The sequence below is a fragment of the Chlorocebus sabaeus genome, chromosome 4 (assembly GCF_047675955.1).
Source record: "Chlorocebus sabaeus isolate Y175 chromosome 4, mChlSab1.0.hap1, whole genome shotgun sequence".
NCBI lineage: Eukaryota > Metazoa > Chordata > Mammalia > Primates > Cercopithecidae > Chlorocebus > Chlorocebus sabaeus.
This window is the reverse complement of record NC_132907.1, coordinates 15,576,970-15,598,940: the sequence shown is the minus strand read 5'-3', so window position 1 is coordinate 15,598,940 and position 21,971 is coordinate 15,576,970. Positions and strand designations below refer to the sequence as shown.

The 21,971-nt window shown below is 34.8% G+C and overlaps 1 protein-coding gene across 16 annotated transcripts in view; it reads right to left on the bottom strand.

Annotated features, from left to right (window-relative positions):
- The window catches only part of SSBP2 (single stranded DNA binding protein 2), a 323,926-nt gene that overhangs the window by 8,505 nt on the left and 293,450 nt on the right, over positions 1–21,971 (bottom strand). For 13 of the 16 annotated variants that reach the window (XM_007977098.3, XM_007977074.3, XM_007977107.3 and 10 more), the window contains 6 exons: positions 20,238–20,273; positions 18,319–18,373; positions 14,150–14,220; positions 12,106–12,184; positions 8,969–8,997; positions 1,000–1,098 (listed from right to left, as the gene is read on the bottom strand). In XM_007977098.3, coding sequence (XP_007975289.1) covers positions 1,000–1,098; positions 8,969–8,997; positions 12,106–12,184; positions 14,150–14,220; positions 18,319–18,373; positions 20,238–20,273 — 369 coding nt within the window. The remainder of the gene's footprint in view (positions 1–999; positions 1,099–8,968; positions 8,998–12,105; positions 12,185–14,149; positions 14,221–18,318; positions 18,374–20,237; positions 20,274–21,971) is intronic. The other 3 variants (XM_037982164.2, XM_007977115.3, XM_073014639.1) reach the window with 1 other exon arrangement.

Sequence of the window (21,971 nt, the reverse complement as noted above, 5' to 3'; positions counted from 1 at the left end):
CTCTGGTAAATGCTGAGTTAGGCAAAATGAGGGTAGTCTCTCTTCTGATTCTGACTGTAGTTTGGTAGGTCCTCCCCAATAAATTTTAAGGATGGCATGAATTCTATGAAGATGAAATTCATTTGGGTTTTGAAATCTTTTATGCTACATTCCAATTCAGTGGTTCTTAGCAGAGAATGTACACCAGCATCAGTAACAAAGCTTTTCCACATTCAAGTATGCCCAGCCCCACTCCTGGAAATTCTGATTCACTAAGTCTAGGGAGAGTTCTGGGAAACTGTATTTTAAAAAATTCCACTGGGGTTTCTAATGTGAAATATTAATGTAAAAAAATCATTACATTATGTAGAACTCCTTGAGAAAAGGCACCATTTTGTCTTTTTGGTCTCTCCAATACCTAGCGTATTGCCTTGGCATGTGGTAAGTGCTCAGTAATTGCTTGTTAAATGAATGAATTTTATTGCTTCTCTTTTTGGTTCTGTCTACTTCTATGGAGAAATGGAATGAACTTTTGTGTAATAGTACAATCACATGCAAGCAGTGACTTGGGTATTTAGCTCAGGTTAACAGACCGCCAATTTGGCCCTCAGTCCAGTGAGGTCTACTATATAAAGTAAGAACAGACTTTTTAGATTTTGAGGACAGCACTGAAACAGACCTAGTTTTGCAGCAATCTGAGACACTTTAGTAGCATGAAAACTTATAAAAAGTATCAAATAGGCAACCTGTTTCCAGTTTGTTCCTTTACAGTGGAGGTTCTCAATGAGAAAATTGTTACTACGGTTTTTCTAACTATGTACACAAAATAGGAGTAAAAAAGAAAAAGTTTGTTTTAAAAATTATTTTCAAAGATAATCCACTTAAAGGTTCTCCTGACTTCTAAAAGATAAACCTGTTGAACTCTAGATAAACAGCAGTACAAGTGGCTTTATGCATTTATTCTAGCAGAAGAGCTTCAGAAATAAAATCTGGGTGTAATATAGTCAAGGGAATACTTACACTCTCACTCTGAAAAGGATTTAAGAAATTTCCCCCCATTTCGCCATCATCCCTTGGAGTGCCCGGTTGATTACTCAGGCTCATATTATTGGGAGAATTCTGTAAACAAGATTTAGAAAACAAGGCATTGTTGAAGATTTTAATTTCCCTCTTGCATTGTACTGTTTTGAATATTGAATCTATAGTAGCATCCCTAAGGACAAATCATACTTATAATTTTAATCTTAGACTTCTACCACGTATTCTATTTCATTCTTTGCACTTTGACAAGTACTAATGCCTTCCCAAATGAAAATCTAAAAAACAAACAAAAAAACCCCAATAACCTACCACAACTATTTTCTTAGGTTCAGAATCAATATTTATTCAATTTCCCACCCTTAGCTTATAGAGTTCCTAAAACTCTGGAGAGTTTAAAACATTCCCAGCAGGGGCACGATGAAGAGATCCTACCCACTGATAAGACAAGATGGAACAATAACTCCCTTAGTCATTTCACTAACCAAACTTTGAAAGGTCACTGTTTTAATAAACATTTCCTTTTAATTCTACATGCAGTATACAGATAACACTATTTCAACCATTTTTACATGAACATTAAGGAAAAAAGAAAGATAGCTAACTACTGTAGTTAAGAACAAGAGACACCTCAGGACTTGAAAATTTATTATGTACTTTTAGAGGAAAAGGGGGCTCAAAAGAAAACTGCTTTAGAACATTTTCCTATCATTAGTTTAAGAGTAGATTTACTCTGGAACTTTCCTTGAAGATAAAATGACTGCTATTAGCAATCTAATCAAACACCAAGTTAGCAGTGCATTGCTTCAAATTCTATTTAAATTTGCTAGTCTCACTACTACCGCACAATTTTAGCCATGGCAGGATACCTGATACTCCACATCAACAGGAAATATAGAATGACACTGGACATAAACCATGTTTACACAGTAGTATAACTGTAATTCTTTCAAGGTCCAATTTATTAACTTGTAAAAAAAAAAAAAAACTTCAGAATTAAACATTTTTATTTGTTATTTCAAATGGAAGAAAGAGTTTAGATACTTTTTCCTAAGCTATTCCTATTTATATTGTTTCAGAATTAGTTTTTAGATTTTTTGTTTTAAAGAAATTTGCTCAGAGAATTTTGTCTTAACCACAACAATTTGAATCATAAAAATTAACATTTCATGAATGAGCTATTCCCAGAAGAAAATGGTTAAAATGTAAAGCAGAGACAGGTAGATGAGCTGGTAGAAATGCACTGTGTCTTGTCTTGCTGTGCACCCCGCAGGGAGGATCTGAGAACAAGGATCCTCTGAAGTCCATTGGAGCTCTCCATGTCAAGAAACCCCAAGGACTTGGGAAACATACTTTAACAGCATAAAGAGCATTCTATTTTTTTGATAAATTTTTCTCTGAAAATGTTACCCAAGTATATAGAAAAGCAACTATACTTTGAAATGAATCGGAATATCTTGATTTCCTGGGAAAAAAATTAAGTAAAATTTAACTAACTGCATTATTTTAGAATTCATTAATTATTAAAGTTATTAGTTAAATAAACTGTACCTTGAAAATAGGAATGATAATGCTTACTTAGCTCAAAAAGGAAACTTAATTTATAAAAAATATTATAAGATTTACTCATAATTTATAAATTCTTTTGGATTTGTCATTTAATATATAATGGAGAAACTGGTAATACTACAATAAAATACAATCTAATATATATATACATATATATAAGAAAACTCAAGGATGCAGTCGGAAGCCGTATATTTTACACAGTCAAACAAAGGAGTGAAATGAACCCTCTTATTCTTGTGTAACATTCATACCCCCTGTGGTATACAAAGTGCCATGAGAGAAGCAGCGTATCTCAGACTCAGGGTGCTTTAAATCTTTGCTGCACATTTGCCATATATCATTTCTTGATTTATAATTCTGAAAGTTTGGCTAACTTCAAACCTGATTCCTAACTCAAAGTGTTGATTTTTAAATATTTAGAATGTGAAAGTAACGTTGCATTGCTAATATTTAAATACATACAAAATACTTCCAATGTTATTATTTCTGTTTTACATGCAACCTCTTCATAGCATGGTGGCTCAGCATTATACTCGTGTGTGTGTGTGTGTGTGTGTGTGTGTGTGTGTGTGTGTGTATGTAGTGGGGACGGGTATTTAAGGACACTGAGAGGAAGATTAAAAGGATACATTCAACATACAAAACTGAGATAAAATCAGATCTCTGAAACCTATTCCTATTCAGTCTACTGGACCATATTTGAAAAGCTTGAAGTGATAGGACAACCGGGTTTTTTTGGTTTGTTTGTTTTTAACTAGAGTAATCTCCGCAAAATTGGAAAACAACAGAAGCTCCTCAGTGGGACGTCTTAAGAAAACTGTGCTGTCTGTAATCACTGAGTGACATGATGATATGGGCTAAAGGGCACATTCAATATTAGCATCTGAGGGACAGCTAAGATAGTGGTACCAAAAACCATCCCAGAACAGGTTAGGAGGGTGGGTGGCAATGAATTGTGTGTATGCTTCATTTAACTGTAGCTGTATTTGTGTAATCTGTCCAGTAGGTTTCATCAGCAAGGCAAGAATATGATGTACAAAAAGGACTTAGGTTGGTCAAAAAGTCACTCTACTTGCTTCAGCACAAAAGAGTAACAAGATTACTTTTAGATACATTAGGCTCATCGGTTACAGTTATTTCAATGAATGTGTACTTTATTCCCTACTTTAAGAGTTTTGCTTGAAAAAATATGGTTAGGATTATACTGATTCCAACTTCAAGAAATTTTATTACATTCTCACTTATCATTTCTTCAAGCTGGAAATTCTTTCTCTTAAGCTATGATGTCATACATGAATGTTTATACACACACACACGCACACACACATACACACATAATACACCACAAACACAATTTCCTCTGACTGCCATGTTTAACTCTGTTAGACTTCCTGGTCTGATTTCATCTAGCAGGTATTTCATATCTTCTTTTCTTTTTTTTTTTTTTTTGAGACATGGTCTCTGTCACCTAGGCTGAAATACAGTGGTGAGATCATAGCTCACTGCAGCCTTGGACTCTTGGGCTCAAGTGATGCTTCTGCCTCAGCCTCCTGGGTAACTAGGACTGCAGATGTTTGCCACCACATCTGGCTAATTTTTAAAATGTTCTGCAGAGACGAGATCTCACTATGTTGCTCAGGCTGGTCATGAATTCCTGGACTCAAGCAATCCTCCCCATTTGGCCTTCCAAAGTGCTGGGATTACAAGTGTGGACCACTGTGCCCAGCTCATATCTTCTCTTAATTAGTAAGTTATTATCCCTTCTCCTATCCTTAAAAATTGTTCCAAACCTTTTAAAACTTTTTAAAATTCTAAATTTTTCCATTTTCAAATTAAAAAAGTGAACATTTGTAGAAACTGTGGCTCTGCCTATAATTAGAATAAAATAATAATGACATTATTCTAAGTAGTGGATTTTGAACTGCTTTCTCACAGGCTGCGGACAGTGAGTTTTCTAGAGTGTTGTTTTGACTCTGCTAGCTCCCTCAAAGAATAAACTGTCAGTCATTCTCCCAGTGAGTACAACTGAGCTAGAACTCAGGTCAGCACACCTGAGATGATGGTGTAGATCTCTAGTCATCTACCAGCTCCCTTGTGAATGGCGCAGGATCTCTAACTGGAACCAAAGTTCTTGAGGTTAGAATACTTCAGGTTGAAAATATTTTCTTGATAATTTATTAAATATGATATGATCAGAGCTTGTCTTCTCACATACATGTTTTTTTCAAACTCAAAAATGTAAATGTGAGATATGTTAATGTGAACTGCAGAATTTCTTTAGCTGCTTTTCTTCTAAGAAAACAAACCGGCTGGGTACAGTGGCTCATGCCTGTAATCCTAGCACTTTGGAAGGCAGAGGCAGGTGGATCACGATGTCAGGAGTTCGAGACTAGCCTGGCCAGCCTGGTGAAACCCTATCTCTACTAAAAATACAAAAATTAGCCGGGCATGGTGGTGCATGCCTGTAATCCCAGCTACTCAGGAGGCTGAGGCAGGAGAATTGCTTGAACCTGGAAGGCAGAGGTTGCAGTGAGCCGAGATTGTGCCACTGTACTCCAGCCTGGGCGACAGAGTGAGACTCTGAGTCAAATAAAAAAAAAAAAAAGAAAACAAACCATATACTTCTCTCTACCCTCAACCCCAACTCCAAGGAAAAAGATTTTTTGTTTCATTAATTAAATGGGTGACCCCTCAGTTATTAAAGGGATGAAAGGAATTTCATATATCATCTTTAAAAGTCTTCTAGATTAAAGATAAACTCTGCGTTCTGAGAACGAGGCACATCGGTTTTACTAGGTAATGCTCAACTGAGCAAGAAATAATTTTGAAACTTCATTGGAAGCTGTGAATTCATTTTGCTTACTGAAATAGTGCCATCAAAGTACAACTGACAGTGTGAGTTCCTAGCCTTGTCCACAAAAGATTGTACAGCTCATGAGAAGAAAGATATTCAATGTCTGTATAGCACTTCATAGCCCTTAACATATGTTCACACTCGATTCTCAACAATTTTATGAAGCAGGCAGGGAATGAACTACAAGTTTTATGTTACAGCTAAGCAAACTATGCCTATGAGAGATTAAGTAACGTGTTCCTGCAACTTGTAAGTACTGTAGTGGCATCAGGTTTTCTGATTCTCAATTCAGTACTCTTTCTTTATCTTACATATAAAGTGGATAAAATAGAGTATCTATGCAATAAAAAGTAGAAAAACAATTGAAGTAGTACTTATACACAACATTTAAAATGGAGTAAAAATTTTTTAAAAAAATATGTGATACTGGTGCTGACAAAATACAGATTTAACTGGAGAACTATAGAGCTGTGGCTAGAGACCTAAGAGGGACTTTAAAAATTACTAAGCGATGGCTGGGCGGGGTGGCTCACGTCTGTAATCCCAGCACTTTGGGAGGCCGAGGTGGGTGGATCACCCAAGGTCAGGAGTTTCAGACCGGCCTGACCAACATGGAGAAACCCCATCTCTACAGGCACATGCCTGTAATCCCAGCTACTTGGGAGGCTGAGGCAGGAGAATCACTTGAACCCAGGAGGTGGAGGTTGCGGTAAGCTGAGATGGTGCCATTGCACTCCAGCCTGGGCAACAAAAGCAAAACTCCAACTCAAAAAAAAAAAAAAAAAAAAAAAAAAAAAAATTACTAAGCAATATGGTCAAGGCTGTCTTTTGATTCACAAATAAAATTACTAGAAAAAAACAGGATGGAAATGAACAATAATGAATGATGCCAGGAAAACAAAAGGAAGAAGAAAGCTTCTTGAGATAGCTGAACATGTGTTGGAAAAGGAAGAAATGTGGGAAAAGCAGAGTTAGACTGTGACTTGCATACCTCGGAGTCAAAGACTGAAAAAATTAGGGTGGGAGTGGAAAGAGGCAGGGAGAGAAAGAATCTGGGGCAGCGGGTATACAATGTGCACGATGCTGCTGACGCATCTTAAGAGAAAAAGTGACTATGGTGCAACAGGCACTAATGGTACCATCACCCAGGGTCGGCCAGCTTAGAGCCCAGAGCCAATGAACCTGGAGCAGATGTAGTGTAGAAATGAGATGCGTAGGAACTCATCTGAAGGCAGATTTAACTAGTCAATTCTAGCACATTGTTAAGTGGCATGTTTATTACTGGGGGATAAATCTTACGTTAATTTAAATGCATATGAACTTTGCTTTATAAAAGTTTTTATTTATCCTATTTGTTCGAGCTCCTCTGTTAAACTGAACTTCTTGAGGGCAGAGAACATATCTTGTTTATCTTTGGACTTTTAGAGCCCAGCATAATGCCTCAGTGCGTCAACATTTACTGAATGAAGGAACTCCTGCCTAAGAATAAACCACTTGAGTGTAGAAATCGTGTTTGTTGTTAGAGAAGTCTTTTCTATGTCCCCATAGTGCAGAAGGCAACACCCAACACACACAGGTACACACTGGATGGTCAGTTACTGCTTAGAGCACAAGCAATGCATCATTAGGTAAGAGAGTGTTATGAGGACTGGGCATGGTATGGTGGAAAAACTTGTATCCAAAAACAGGCATGGGAAAGTAAGCAGAAAAGGAATAGCAACCGATCTGACATGAGGGCAGATTAGAAGACATTTAATTCACCATTATGACTTTAAAAAATTTTTAAACTTTTACAAATTATAAAGTACTTTCCCATATAGAATTTTATTACTTTCCCATATGGAATTTTGTTTATATCTATCTTATGTAAAAGGTTTTTGGTAGTTAGTAAAAATTTTAGGAAGATGGCCTAAAACTATCTGGATGATCCTACTTCTCTGTAATTAAGAATCCATCTGTAGATACAAGAATATGCTTCTCAAATATGGCATCAGAAATTTCACTGGTGACCACAAAGCACAATTCGGCTAATTAAATTGTTAGAAATACCTGAGATGCTGGGTGCAGTGGGTCACGCCTGTAATCCCAGCACTTTTGGGAGGCCGAGACGGGTAGAGTACCTGAGGTCAGGAGTTCGAGACCAGCCTGACCAACATGGTGAAACACCATCTCTACTAAAAATACGAAAATTAGTTAGGCTTGGTGGTATGAGCCTTTAGTCCCAGCTACTCAGGAGGCTGAGACAGGAGAATTGCTTGAACCCGGAAAGGGGAGGTTGCAGTGAGCCTAGATTGCACCGCTGCACTCTAGTGTGGGCCGACAGAGCAAGACTCCTCAAAATAAAATAAAATAAAATAAAAATAAAAAAATAAATAAAAGAAGTATCTGAGAGCCAACACATTCATGGTAATCTGACTTGCAAAGGTCCAGAGAGAAGGCTCTAATAAAGTTACATAGGGAATTTTGTTTTGAAAACCGGCTCCATAAATACCATTTCTCACAGAGGTAAGCTAGTACTCATTATAAATATTTATCTATTTTTAGAAAAGAAAAAGACTTTTCTGATTTTTTCTAAACATGATTGTTTCTAAACATAGATATCCAAAATACATGTGGAGCTTGTGAGGAAAAGCAGCCAGGCAACAGAGTTATAATGCCAGAATTCCAATTAAATAATTTTTAAAACTTGAAGTCTTAATTTAAAATGTTTTTTAGCTCAATCAATCTTATTTTATTTTTCTTGGCAGCAGGAATTTTACATTATTATACATAAATATAAAGTCATCCCTTAATGAATTTCTCTATTTATTGATATAGAGCAGACTTCTAAGAGAGTCATTCTGGTGGTAGCGAATAATTAGTTCTCATCAGTAATTCTAGATATATTTGACTCACTGAGAACTATTTTAAATTCATCATGACCTAAATAGTATTTAGATACTATTCTTCAAAAATATAAGGCATTTTAGTAAAGGATTCACTTTAGATACTCAAACTATTGAAAGAGGGAAAATGCAAACACATACTAATGGAAGGCTCACTTTCCTGCTTGTACTAATATAATTTTCCTCTAATCACTTTCTTACTCTATTTTGGGAACTAGAACAATTATTGTGGAAATCAGCATTTTCTAATGAAGGTTTGCAAGATGAATTGGGTATGTAAATGCAATGCCCTTATGATATATAATGACCACTTTTTCAAATTTATCTCTCCTCACATTTCTTTAGACATCTTTACATTTTCAAAAGATTACCTAAATTCTGTAAGTTTGCTTTACAAATAAGTAATATCTTAATGTGATTAAATTTGTTATTACTTGGGTGTCAATTAATAATGTATAGTATGTCCTGTTAATTAATCTTAGCATATTTAGAAACATTCTTAAAAGACTTATTTTACCCTTTCCTCAGATAATATGCATTAGTATTCTTAACTTCCAATTAATTATATCTGGTCTTCTACTTTCAAACTACTGTTCAAGAACAAAATTCTGATTAAAAACAACACAGAATACACAGCACTCACCTTGGAAATACTGTCCATATCTCCTGAGCCTGAAACAAAATATAAAAATAAAGCCTTTATTAAGTAAGATTTCATTTATAAATTAAACACTCCTTTAATTTAAATAAGTGAAGTATATTATATTTATTTTCCAGCATATAGTTCCTGAGTTTTTAAATCTGAAAAAATTCCTCTTCTTTTATACAGTATAGTGAATCAGTACCATCTGATGGAAAATGCAAGGAGTTCTTTCCTTAGTTCCCAATCATTTTTTTTATGGAAGCATGAAGAAAACTGTTGTTATCATAGATTCCTGAATGTGAAATTTTAGGAAGACCATTTATATACCCTACCCAATTAAAAATATAAAATGTATATATAACATATAGATATCTACATATATTTTTTGAAAATGATGCTGTAAATCTGATAAAATATAAAATGAACACTTGCAACAATGTTTGACAATATTTTAAACCATACTTTACTATAATAACCAAAAGCTAAGTATTAATATTAAAAAGTTGATAGCAATGAATATTCATGACAATTCTTCAAAATTAAAAATGTCTTTAAATATTATATTTTTATTTTGATCCTTGGAAGAAATAAACAATCAATATTAATTTCTTTTCTTATGTAAGAAATAGAGACCGGGCACAGTGGCTCAGGTCTGTAATCCTAGCACTTTGGGAGGCCAACGTGGGTGGATCATTTGAGGTCCGGAGTTCGAGACGACCCTGGCCAAACATGGGGAAACCTCACCTCTACTAAAAATACAAAAATTAGCTGGGCATGGTGGCAGGCCCCTGTAGTAGTCCCAGCTACTTGGGAGGTTGAGGCGGCAAATTCATTTGAACTTGGGAGGCAGAAGTTGCAGTGAGCCGAGATCACGCCACTGCACTCCAGTGTACGTGACAGAATGAGACTGTCTCAAAAAAAAAAAAAAAAAAAAAAAAGAAATAGAATCGTACATTAGGTAACAGAACAATAATCAGATCTTTGCCACAATATTAACTTTATTTTAAACAATTTTACTTCTGACAATTTTCCTAGCATAAAAATAATATAACATTTTAGTGGCATAGTATCAGTCAGCATTACTAATAAAGCTAGCCCTTATTAACCTAAGTTGCAAATAAACAGGCATAATAAATGATTAAATACTGAATGCATATATGCAATCATATATATATGTGTATATATAATATGTACAGTAATGTTCATTATAGAAAGCAATGAGCCAGTTGCCAACCATAGGTAAAAATCTTCTGAAAATTATATTCTGGTGACTATGATAATGAGAGCCTTTTAACTATACCAAATATATTTTTGTGAATAGTTCTACAAATAACAATCTTGCAAAGTGAATTATTTTGCAATAAATTGGAAAATAAAATTCAAGAATGGTGCTGTCCAACAGAATTTTGTACAATAATAGAAACGTTTCTCTGTGATGTTCATTAAGGTAGTCATTAGCTACAAGTGGCTGCTGTGTACCTGATATGTGGCAGTGCAACTGAAGAACTGAATTTTAAAATTTTTTTAATTTAAAATCAAATAGTCACACATGGCTAGTGGCTAACGCAATTGGACAGTGCAAACCAAGACTTTGCAATCTAGGCAAAATAAGTATAAATTTTTAAAAGCTCAAAAGTCTCTTAGTGTACTGCAAATAATTTCTTGATTATTGAAAGATTTTCCAAGTATCAGAGGGAGGCATTTCCTGACCTTAGGTGGGGAAGCAAAATCTCTATATAACCTAAATTACTCATGAACATATTTTTTCTAACTTACATAAAAGATGAACCCTTTCCAAAAGAAAAAAAAAATCATAACTCCCACCCCCATTGTCAACTTTTAAATTAGTTTATGGTCATGTTACTTAAACATATACGAACATAAAAAGTGTTTTTTGTTTGTTTGTTTTGCATTTAACTTATGTGAATGCAAAACAAATATAACTATCTTGTGTGGTATGACCCAGTCAATTTTGCAACACTTGTCTGTATTTCTCACTAGTGTTAAGAGTTTTCATTCACCTTGCAGCTATTTAGATTCATATGGTAAGAACGCATAATTTATAAAGTATGTTTCCTTTTTCTTTTTTTTTTTTTTTTGAGACGGAGTTTTGCTCTTGTCACCCAGGCTGGAGTGCAATGGAGCAATCTCAGCTCACTGCAACCTCCGCCTCCGGGGTTCAAGCGATTCTCCGCCTTAGCCTCTCGAGTAACTGGGATTACACGCACCCGGCACCCTGCCCAGATAATTTTTTTTTTTTTTTTGAGACAGAGTCTTGCTCTGTCACCCAGGCTGGACTGCAGTGGTGCGATCTCAGCTCACTGCAAGCTCTGCCTCCCAGGTTCACGCCATTCTCCTGCCTCAGCCTCCCTAGTAGCTGGGACTACAGGCACCCGCCACCGCGCCTGGCTAATTTTTTGTATTTTTAGTAGAGACGGGGTTTCATTGTGTTAGCCAGGATGGTCTCCATCTCCTGACCTCGTGATCCGCCCGCCTCGGCCTCCCAAAGTGCTGGGATTACAGATGTGAGCCATGGCGCCTGGCCTATAAAGTATGTTTTCAACCGTCAGTCACATATTTGAAATGGTCTTTATCACGAAGACAATGTAGGCAGTGTTCTCTTAAAAGAGAATCATTCAAATTATCCAGAATATGATTAACAATTTTATGTTAAAAAGGAGGCAAACATAAAAATTCAAAAAAATTAAGAAATTTTTGGAGAGAACTGAAGTTCTTCTGTGACTGTGTCCATAGAACTCTAGCGACAAAACAACAACAACAACAACAACAACAACAACAACAAAACAGCTGCAAAAATACTGCAGCCTTCTGGGTTGGGCAAGCATGACACGTGCCCACAGCAGCAATGTCTCCTTTTATGGTAAGACATGAGATTTCTATAGGTTAAAGTAAATAACTGTGAATATGAACTAGAACAATTCTCACACTTCTGATCTTCAAGTGATCTATAGTTATAACTAATAAAATGTTGATTAAACTATCTGTTTGAGGTAAAAGTTGAAGTGTTTAAAAATGAGTAGCTGGCTATGGAAGAACTTTGGAAACTGTAATATCCACTATGTAGAATTAAGGTTTTCTTCTGAATTTATTCTAAACATCAAATTGAAAAGCCTTACCTAAAGAGCCATTCATGTGATGTGACTCCATTCCTCCTAATCCACCCATGGGACCATCTGACCCAGGGCCCATTGGAAACTATTTTAAAAATGAAGAAAATCACTGTAATCACACTGAAAACAATGGCTTATCTCAATTTTACAATATATTTAACATTACAAGACACTGCCACAACTTATTTTTACTTTCAAGCTATGGAGATCTTTTACTTGATGTTTTTCAGCCTTGTGGATTCTCTACCTGGACTGTTCACCTCTCTCATATCATTTTCTCTGTATTCCACATATAGAGGTTTAGCTTAATCCTCAATCATCTCCAAATTTTTCTTCTTCAGATATACTCAGAAACTATATAAATTCCAGTGCAAATTAGAAGATAAGCATTTTCCTCTATGATATTGACAAATTTTCTATCGAAAACCAAAGGTGGTTCTTAAGAAGCTGTTAAGGGTATTGGCTTATTAATAAGAAAAATTCAATGTCATTATGACAACATTAACATTTTTCTTAGCAGGCAATCTGTCTTTGTTTAAATGGATATAATAAATAATTTCATCTTATAGGTTAAATACATTTCGCTCCTTGGGGATTGCTGAATATAGCTAATTCTTCTTGGCAGTCTCAACCATGTTACTTCAATGACACTCAGACATTCCAAGGCCATTCTGCTTAACATTTTTTAAAGTAGTGGAATTCTTTTTTTCTTTCCTTTCTTTTCAGGTAAAATCTTACATTAGAAGCCTGGTACAAAACAGGTGTGCTATGATGGGGTTGGTGATAGAGAACTCATGGCCCGCCCACTCAGTCTTCCTCTCATCTCTCTAGAACACTGAGGAAACCTGGAGCCCAGTTCAAAGACAAGTTACCTATGATTACCTTACACTTACAGGTAAGACAGCCCGCTGAAAACACTTTCTCTTCAAATTTCCCATGCCAAAAGCATTTCTACCATGTTGTATGCTGCAGAATATTGACTATGGTGTGTGTGTGTGGATGGAGTGGTGGTGGTGAGTAATCATGAAGGCTTTTAGGGAGAAATAACTGCCTTTGGCAGGCAACCCTGTACTTCACCACCTCTGTGTGGGAATAAAATGGCCTTCTATCACTGTGGGCAATACAAAACACACGCTTATAACATTCCCCAAGAGAATGCCAATTTTGCTTGGTAAAATTGACTATCTAAAAGCACACAGGCTGGTGTTCAGTAAACAAATTGGAATATGCATGCCTCACTGATGTAAGATAAGTCAAAGAAATTGATTTAAACTTACTGCTATTATTTAGCTTTTATCAAAAGCATAGTTTAGATATGGGTTGAGAAACTGGTGCTGGTAGGCCTAGTAGACTGTGAACTTTTATCTGGCTCCTACAGTGTTTTAAAAGACGCTAAAACTATAGGTATATATATTTGGTCAGTTTAGCATATAACATACATATCTTCTGATTTTTCTTTGATTTCTGCTACCCTATATACACATGTGTATTAACTATAATCTGTTATAAATATTTTTGTAAACATGTAGGCCTTATAGATAAATAAAATGTTTTCCTGTGAGCTTCTGTGGAAGAATCACGACCAAATGCTTTATTAAGAACACCCAAGTTCTTCCTGTAATAACTGCTTTAGCTCCATATTTAAACTCTAGATTTCATATTCTAAAAAAAACAAGCATAGCCAACTTTCTCCTTTATTTTCAAGTTTATCAGGACAAAAAAAGATCACAATGAAAAAAGTGATGTTAAAAATGAGGTTAATATAAATGATTATATATAACATCATTTTATATATCATTAATTATTTACAATAAAATAAGATGAAACTAACATATAATAATTACTTTTAAATTATATTGATATAAAGTCTCTGTTATATATGTGTACTATTTTTTTAACCCAGCTCAGAGAAAAGAATTTGACTTTTTGAATATCTAATAAGCTCCTGGATAATAAAATATATAGTTTAAACAATATACAGAACATGGAATGCACTCAGAGTTTGAAAGTCTTCAAATATATTCCAAAAATTTAAAAAATTCATATTTACATTAGGTCTGTTAGGTCCAGGAGGTACTGCATTCATTAAAGTATACATGTTATCGCCAGAGTTGGTTGAATCTGAAACAAAGTATTACTTAATTAAAATATTTCTTTAGAATCTATACCCAATTCATCACAAAGTAACGATCAAAGATGGTTTGCATACATACACCTCTCTATATAAGCTGCAACACTTGAAATTGTCATTACTAAAAACAAATACCCAGTCATTTGCTGACCCCAAAATTATCATTCTGAGGCCATAAATTAGGTATGAGGAATAATCACTTCAATAATTAATGTAAAAGGAATATTAGAAATTTTAAAAATTATAGTAAAGTTTTTCTTTTAAAAAAAGATACTTCTTCACTTCAAGCAATTATATGTGTGTGTATGTGTGTATATATAATATATAATATCTCTTAAAATTCAGATTCAGTTGCTTTTCAGTTTTATTTCTTTAAGTTTCCTATATACAAATTTAAAAAACAGCTTTTTTACTTAATAATTAGTGAAAACTGGTGGACTATCCTGGCTTAATTCCAAAAGAAAAAGATCAGAGTATACAATTAGAATAATGTAATTCTCTTGCTTGAACTAAAAGCCAGCTTCTTCCAGCACAATTTCTGATGAAATGTTTTCACTCACTTTATTTTTTATTTATTTTAGTAAAAATATCTGTACTACATATCCATATAAATATATGTAACATTGTGCAGTATTTAAAAAATTTATGTTTCATGTCTGTTAGCTAATTCTAATTAAGTCTCTGAGCATACATGTTCGTATAATATAAAACCTAGAGTGAAAGGCTAAATATTTTACACTGAGAAAATATCAATGATAAATTATGGTTTTCTATGTTTCCACATTATATAATTTTCTTAAATATAATGTAGTAGGTCTATTTTATTTTGTTTTTTAGACGGAGTTTTGCTCTATCACCCAGGCTGGAGTGCAGTGGCACGATCTTGGCTCACTGCAACCTCTGCCTCCCGGGTTCAAGCGGGAACCCTTGCCTCAGCCTCCCATGTAGCTGGGACTACAGGTGTGAGCCACATCCGGCTAATTTTTTGTACTTTTAGTAGAGACGGGGTTTCACTGTGTTAGCTAGGAGGGTCTTGATCTCCTGACCCTGTGATCTGCCCATCTCGGCTTCCCAAAGTGCTGGGATTACAGGTGTGAGCCACCATGCCTGGCCAGTAGGCCCATTTTGAGAAAAAGATGTGTTTAAAATTTTTGTGGTGATTCGAGACAGAAGGTAAGTATCATTTACTTTCTCATGGTGGTAACCATAGAGTGGCAATTACTTTTCCTTTTACTGTGTGATTACTCATTAGACATTAATAAGTTTATTATTTTAGTGTGCATTACTTACAGAGTAGGTCTCATGTCATTTATTGGTTGGCTGTCAACAATGACCCATAAATCTAAATACTGTATTTTACTTCTATTTGAATATATCATAATGTTGAAAAAGTTGGAGTGCCCACCTCATGTTGACCCTATTTGTTTATTCTAAGGAAGGTCCCGACCTACTTTTGTGGCCTTAACTGTTTTTACATCCTTGTGTATGCTGTATTCCTGTCAACCCAGGCTACTGGTTTTTTCCTGCAGGTGACCAACCTTTCCACCTTCATGATTTTGTTCTTTCTTCCTCCAAACAGCCCAGTCTCTACACACTGCAATTCTACTCACTGCTGAAGGGCTATCTCAAATGTGATGTGTTCTGTGAGGTTTTTTTCCTGGTAGTTGCAAGTGCATGAGTGCTCCCCTCCCACTGAGTTCTGCCTTCCATTATAGGAATATTTTACTGCTTTATTCTTTCCTCCTGCTTCCAACTAGGATATAATAAGCTCATAGAGAGAAGGAAAGGGACCATGCCTTACTCATCTTGTGTACTAAAGACAGTAAGTACTGCTAACTTAAATTTAACTGTTGGATCACACACACGATTAACTTTAAAAAATCTTGGATTGCTTTTTAAACATAGGAAATCTTCAAATGGGTTTTCAACTGTATTGGCCTTACTCTTGGTGAAAGGAAGATGGGTTACATATTTTAAATATGCAGAAAGAAAAGAAATTTATCATTTTAAAGACTAATCAAGAATATAATTTCATCTGCTACAGAAAAAATTTGAGAGGGATAAGATTGGCATTTATGGCCAGGCGAGGTGGCTCACATCTGTAATCCCAGCACTTTGGGAAGCCAAAGCAGGTGAATCACTTGAGGTTGGGAGTTCCAGACCAGCCTGGCCAACATGGTGAAACCCTGTCTCTACTAAAAATACAAAAATTAGCCAGGTATCGTGGTACACGCCTGTAATCCCAGCTACTCGGGAGGCTGCAGCAGGAGAATCGCTTGAATCCGGGAGGCTGAGGTTATAGTGAGCTGAGATTGTGCCACTGCACTCCAGCCTGGGTGGCAGAGACTCTGTGTCAACAAAGAAAAAAATATGTGTGTGTGTGTGTATATATGTGTGTGTGTATATATATGTGTGTGTGTATATGTGTGTGTGTGTGTGTGTATTTACTGGAAAATGTCTGACTTCTTTTTATGTACAGAAAAACTTTACAATAAAGTGGACCTCCTGGGACCTCTTTTCTTGTGGGTGGGGTGCTGGCTGAGTATTAGAGGAGTGACTGTGACACAGGATGAACACATAAAAGAGTATGCAAAAAGACTAGGAAGATGTACTTGTGGCAATTTCTGGTTTGAAAGGAAGATGTAGTAAGATTATTTATTGCCTGCAATGTTCAGTGTTGCTCCAAAAACATTTTTTTAGTCTTGTAGGGAAGCATTTATTATTCACATGCTACCTTCATAAATTAAACATTAACTTCACCACGTAAGAATGTAAATATGGGCAAAATGATCAGGTGATATAATTCTATCTTCAATGAATTGTATCATTTTCAATGAAGATGCCTTCAGGACACAGACCATTAAATATCCAAGGAGTCAGTGAAGCAAAGTAAAATTTTGTATTAATTATCAAGTTTATGATTTTTCTAAATTAAAAGGGCTCAAAATTAAAAATTTTTATTGGTATGATCAACGATACTGAATTTCAAGCTTCCATCTTAATTTCAACAAGCCAGTTAAAAACATACAAGTTTAACAGTAAAACATCATAATAAAAAATACTTTATAATTATTATTTCCCATCTACTTAATCATCCCAAATAATAACTGATAGAGTTTTAGCCTATTTCTTTGTTTTCTACTTTCTAGATTTGTGTTATAGTTTCAAATGAAACTGTGATTATATTTCTGAATCATGAGATTTTATTTTTCCATGTCATTACAAATTCTTTGATAATAATAATAATGGCTCTATTATACTCCATCTTCCACCTTAAACATTAATTTAATAGTTCCACTAACATTGAATTAGGCATGAAGTTTGTGTCTACTGTTTTATTCTTGAGTATAACAAATAAACATTCTTCTACATAAATCTTGGGTTGTATCTCTGTCTAATTTCTAGTATTAGAATTATAGAGTCACATGGTATGAACCTTTTCATGGCTCTTGACACATTTTATCATAGCATTTTCTAAGAGAGGTGTGCCAATTTAGTCTTCTGCTGTTAACAACCTCAAGACACATTTAATAGTCTGTGTTAAAGTCTCAAAAATAAACGATAAAACTATTTAATTATATAAAATGATTATGAAAATATTGATGTTTCAGTTTAGAAGATAAAAAACTTTTATTATTACACAGTGAATTTATTAGCTGACTAATAGGGTAAATAATACTGTAAGTATGTCTTCATCCTTCATTCATCTTAGTAAAATAATAGATCTCGTGACTGATTTGGCATTTGAAACCTAATGAATCTATGTATTTAATGTTTTATTTATTCAGAAATTTTCTAAATTGTAGAATATTTGGATAGTTTTCTCAGTCTCAATAAATCTTTAAGTTTGACACATTTTTGGGCAATTCATACAGATCAGCAGTTTTCATCCTGATTAAATCTGACACCCACACCATAGGAATTTTCTAAATGCTTAACTGGATAATAGTTATTTAAGAACACTATATTTCTTCCTACCCTGCTGCCTCTACTCCTTTAACCATCATGAGAACATGACTACTACTACCTTTATTTCATGCACAATTTCTATAGTCTAAATACCCATGTGGCTAGTTTGATTACAATACCTGCTGGACTAGGCATGATGGGTGTTCCTGGTGGCCCTCCACCTCCTGGAGGACCCTAAATAATTACACAAAATTTCAGTAAAAATAAGGCATTGCATAAGAAAAAACAGAAGTTAGACTTATATCTATAATAATCCAATTTGAAAATAAGAACAGAAATACATTTTCTCTATAATTTACTTTCTTTGAATGTACAATCATTTAAATATTCTACAAAACATAATTTAGCTTAAATATGTTGAGACTGTTTTGACAAATTTCCAAAAACAATGAGCCTGTAACATTAATTCATTATTCACGACTTAATTATATCAGTTACAATGAGGTTAAGAAGAAACCATTCAACAGGGCCTTTAAAAATCCATACCACAGAAATAATTCATATGTATTTTTAGTTTTTATAGAAAGCTAAAATAGTATTCACTTAGAAAATATCTTTAAAAATGAAGATATCTGCTTATTGATTCATATTTTTTAAAAAAGGCACTGATGTCATTTCTTTCTTCTGTCAGCATCAATTGCAATGTTTCTGGAGCACTGTACCTTCCACTATCACATCAATCAGAAATGAAAGGCAAAGTTGACTAATGCTGTGGGTTACTGAGGCTGTAGCTACACAATCAAACTGAAATGGAGATTAGGTAATTCTAAAGTTAATTCAATAATTTCACATAACCAAAATAGATAAGTCAGGCAATGGGTTTTAGGCTTTTTCAGATGCTCTATATACAGCAATCAAATTAACTTTTAAATGGCAAAATTTTAACTTCATTCTGAAGGTACAGATACAGCCTGCCAATTATTTCAGATGAGATTGGGCACATTCAGGGTGGTATGGCTATAGACCTGCCAATTATTTCAAATAATATCTGTATTTGCACAACTTAAAATTTATTTTAAATAAATGTCTATAATTTCATAAAATGATGTATCAGCCTTATTCATTAGTGACTTTAAGAAAAAACAGGTTTTATACAAATTTTCTTACTTTCATTTTTATTTCATAGAAAATGCAAAGAAAGACTTGCTTAATTTTATAGCTTACATGAACACTGAACACTAAGTTCACAGGTCCAAAGCAATGTGTGCTTTTCACTATGTTAATAAAACACTATTTCCATGGAGAGTGAAATGCTCACTGATTTCCTTCTTATGCATTCCTTTTTTCCCCTCCAGCTAGCCACCACCTCTGAACATTTCTGTAGGAAAGATTTCCCTTGTTATCATTTTATCCTTGTTTCCCTGTTAGGCGTTTCCCTCTAAATGGTGTAACATATTTTCCTCTATGTTGACCTTGAGATGTGGCTAGGATCATAATGTGATGATGATTAAAAGGTCACTTGTAAACTCAGGAGGCCATATAAAACTTGTTAATTTGGTTTCACATTGATATGAATTTTTGGAAAATTTTAATGTGTACTAAATGGTAATAATGATAAAAATAAGTGTTCTCAATTTCAAAGAATGACCAAAAAATGAAATGATTCCTCTAAATTATTAGTCACTATTCTGCCGTCTAATTCATTTGTGATTGGGGGAAAGTTTAATGTCTTAGACGCTATGTGTGGCGCATAGGGTTGCATGGGGGTATAGATTATTCTCCTGGAGAACTGCAAATTCAAGCATATTATTGTGTAACTGGGGATTACTCTCTTCATGATTGGACAGAGTGTATTGTACTGGTTTTCAGAAACATATGCTGAAGTAAAACACAGTACTCAGGGCAATTCTGGCCAGATTGATAACTGTTTCACTAATGAACATCAACATATGTACTGAGGTTGGCAGATGAAACAACTCAAGATGTGCACTTCTTGGCCAATACACAGGGGCTCTTCTTAACATCTGGACAATTATTTCATTGCCCAAATAAAATGTAACATCAATTCTTATGAGCAAACAAACCCAAATGTACTTACTACATAATTCCCAGGAGATGCTGAGGAGTATGGTATCTGGAACACGAATAGGACAAAAAAATTTTTGATTCATGTAGCAATATGGACACTGACCTAAAATGAATTTATTTCATGATTTTTTATTAAGTTTTAAAATGTATCACAAAGCATAGTAAAGGATAAAAAAATTTATGTCTGTTTAAGTACTGGAAAACTGAATAATAATAACTTGGATTCACACAAAAGAAGATAGATTTTAGTCAAGAGGATTTTAGACAGAATAACTGCTTTAAGTTACACTGGTTTCAGGTAAGTTGTACACATTGCATGATACTAATTACTTATTCTGTAAGTAGAAATATATATATATATATTTGTGTACATAAAAAATGGGAAACCAGAATTTTTCAAATCAGTAGTCTTTACACATACAATTTCTAAGCTATGTACCTTTTTTTTTTTTTTTTTTTTTAAGACAAGTTCAGGCTACTACATTCATGCAGTATGGGTCAACACTTGATAAACAGCCCTTGCCACTTCTCCACCCTTTTCTAATTAGATACTAGAAAACAATATAATAAATGCAAAAAAAGTTTGTTAATACGAGTCTCCAAAGACTATTAATTTGTGGGGATCAGATGTGGGTAACGAACTCCCTCTTTCTCTTCAAATCAAGCTTTTCACCAAGCTCTTTTCTAGAGATGATACGGTATTAATACCACATTGCTGTGATAATTTAAGAAATGAAAAACCAGAAAACCTACGTTTAAAAGTAAGCCCTTGAGTGTGTATATTAATAGTGAAAGTTAAATCCAAATATTTTCTTTTTTCACACAAGCTCACTAACTCACTTGCATGAAGATGCTGTACATCTATAACAGATATTTTTGTCTTATTCTGAAGAACACCAATAGATTACTCTCTACTCGAAGTCAGACAGCCAGGGCCAGAACAGGATCCTTATAGTAGTGAAAAGATTAGTGCTTGTACTATTCTAAACCCTCTATCCCAATACCTACCATATAATTAAACATAAAAATAATATGAAACCATAAAGTAAGTATAAGGAAGTACAACCAAGTTATGATTTCCTCTTGATAAATAATTATTTGATTTTTTGGAAATATTTAATATTAAGTTATTTGAAAAGCTTCCTCCGTATTTGGTGTTCCTGCTTTGCCTTAAGCACAGAACACATGTCCCCAAGGCCCTGCTTGGTCTGCCTATGAGTAATGCAGCACTGCAGATGGCCACTGATAGAATGCCCAGTATCACTAGGGATGAGAATTAATTCTGCTGAGTACCGAGATTTTTTTAAGGCAGTAAACGTTTACTTCATTTAGTGAATGAATACAACTTTGCTCTCTTGGGTCCCCTTCAGTTCATTATCTACCTACCATTCATCCTCTGCTTCTTATTTTTTTGGAGGGGACAAGGTCTTTTTTGTCACCCAGGCTGGAGTGCAATGGGACAAACACGGCTCACTGCAGTCTCGACCTCCTGGGCTCAAGAGATCCTCCTACTTTGGCCCCACAAGTAGTTGGGACTAAGGCGTGCTCCACCGCGCCTGGCTAATTTTTAATTTTTTGTAGAGATGCAGTTTTTCTATGTTGCCCACGCTGGTCTCAAACTCCTGAGCCAAGCAATCCACCTGCCTTGACCTCCCAAAGTGTCAGGATTATAGGCATGAGCCGCTGTGCCGGGCCTACTTCTCCTTATTTAAATGTGAGTCTGCCTTTTCCAAATCACCAATTT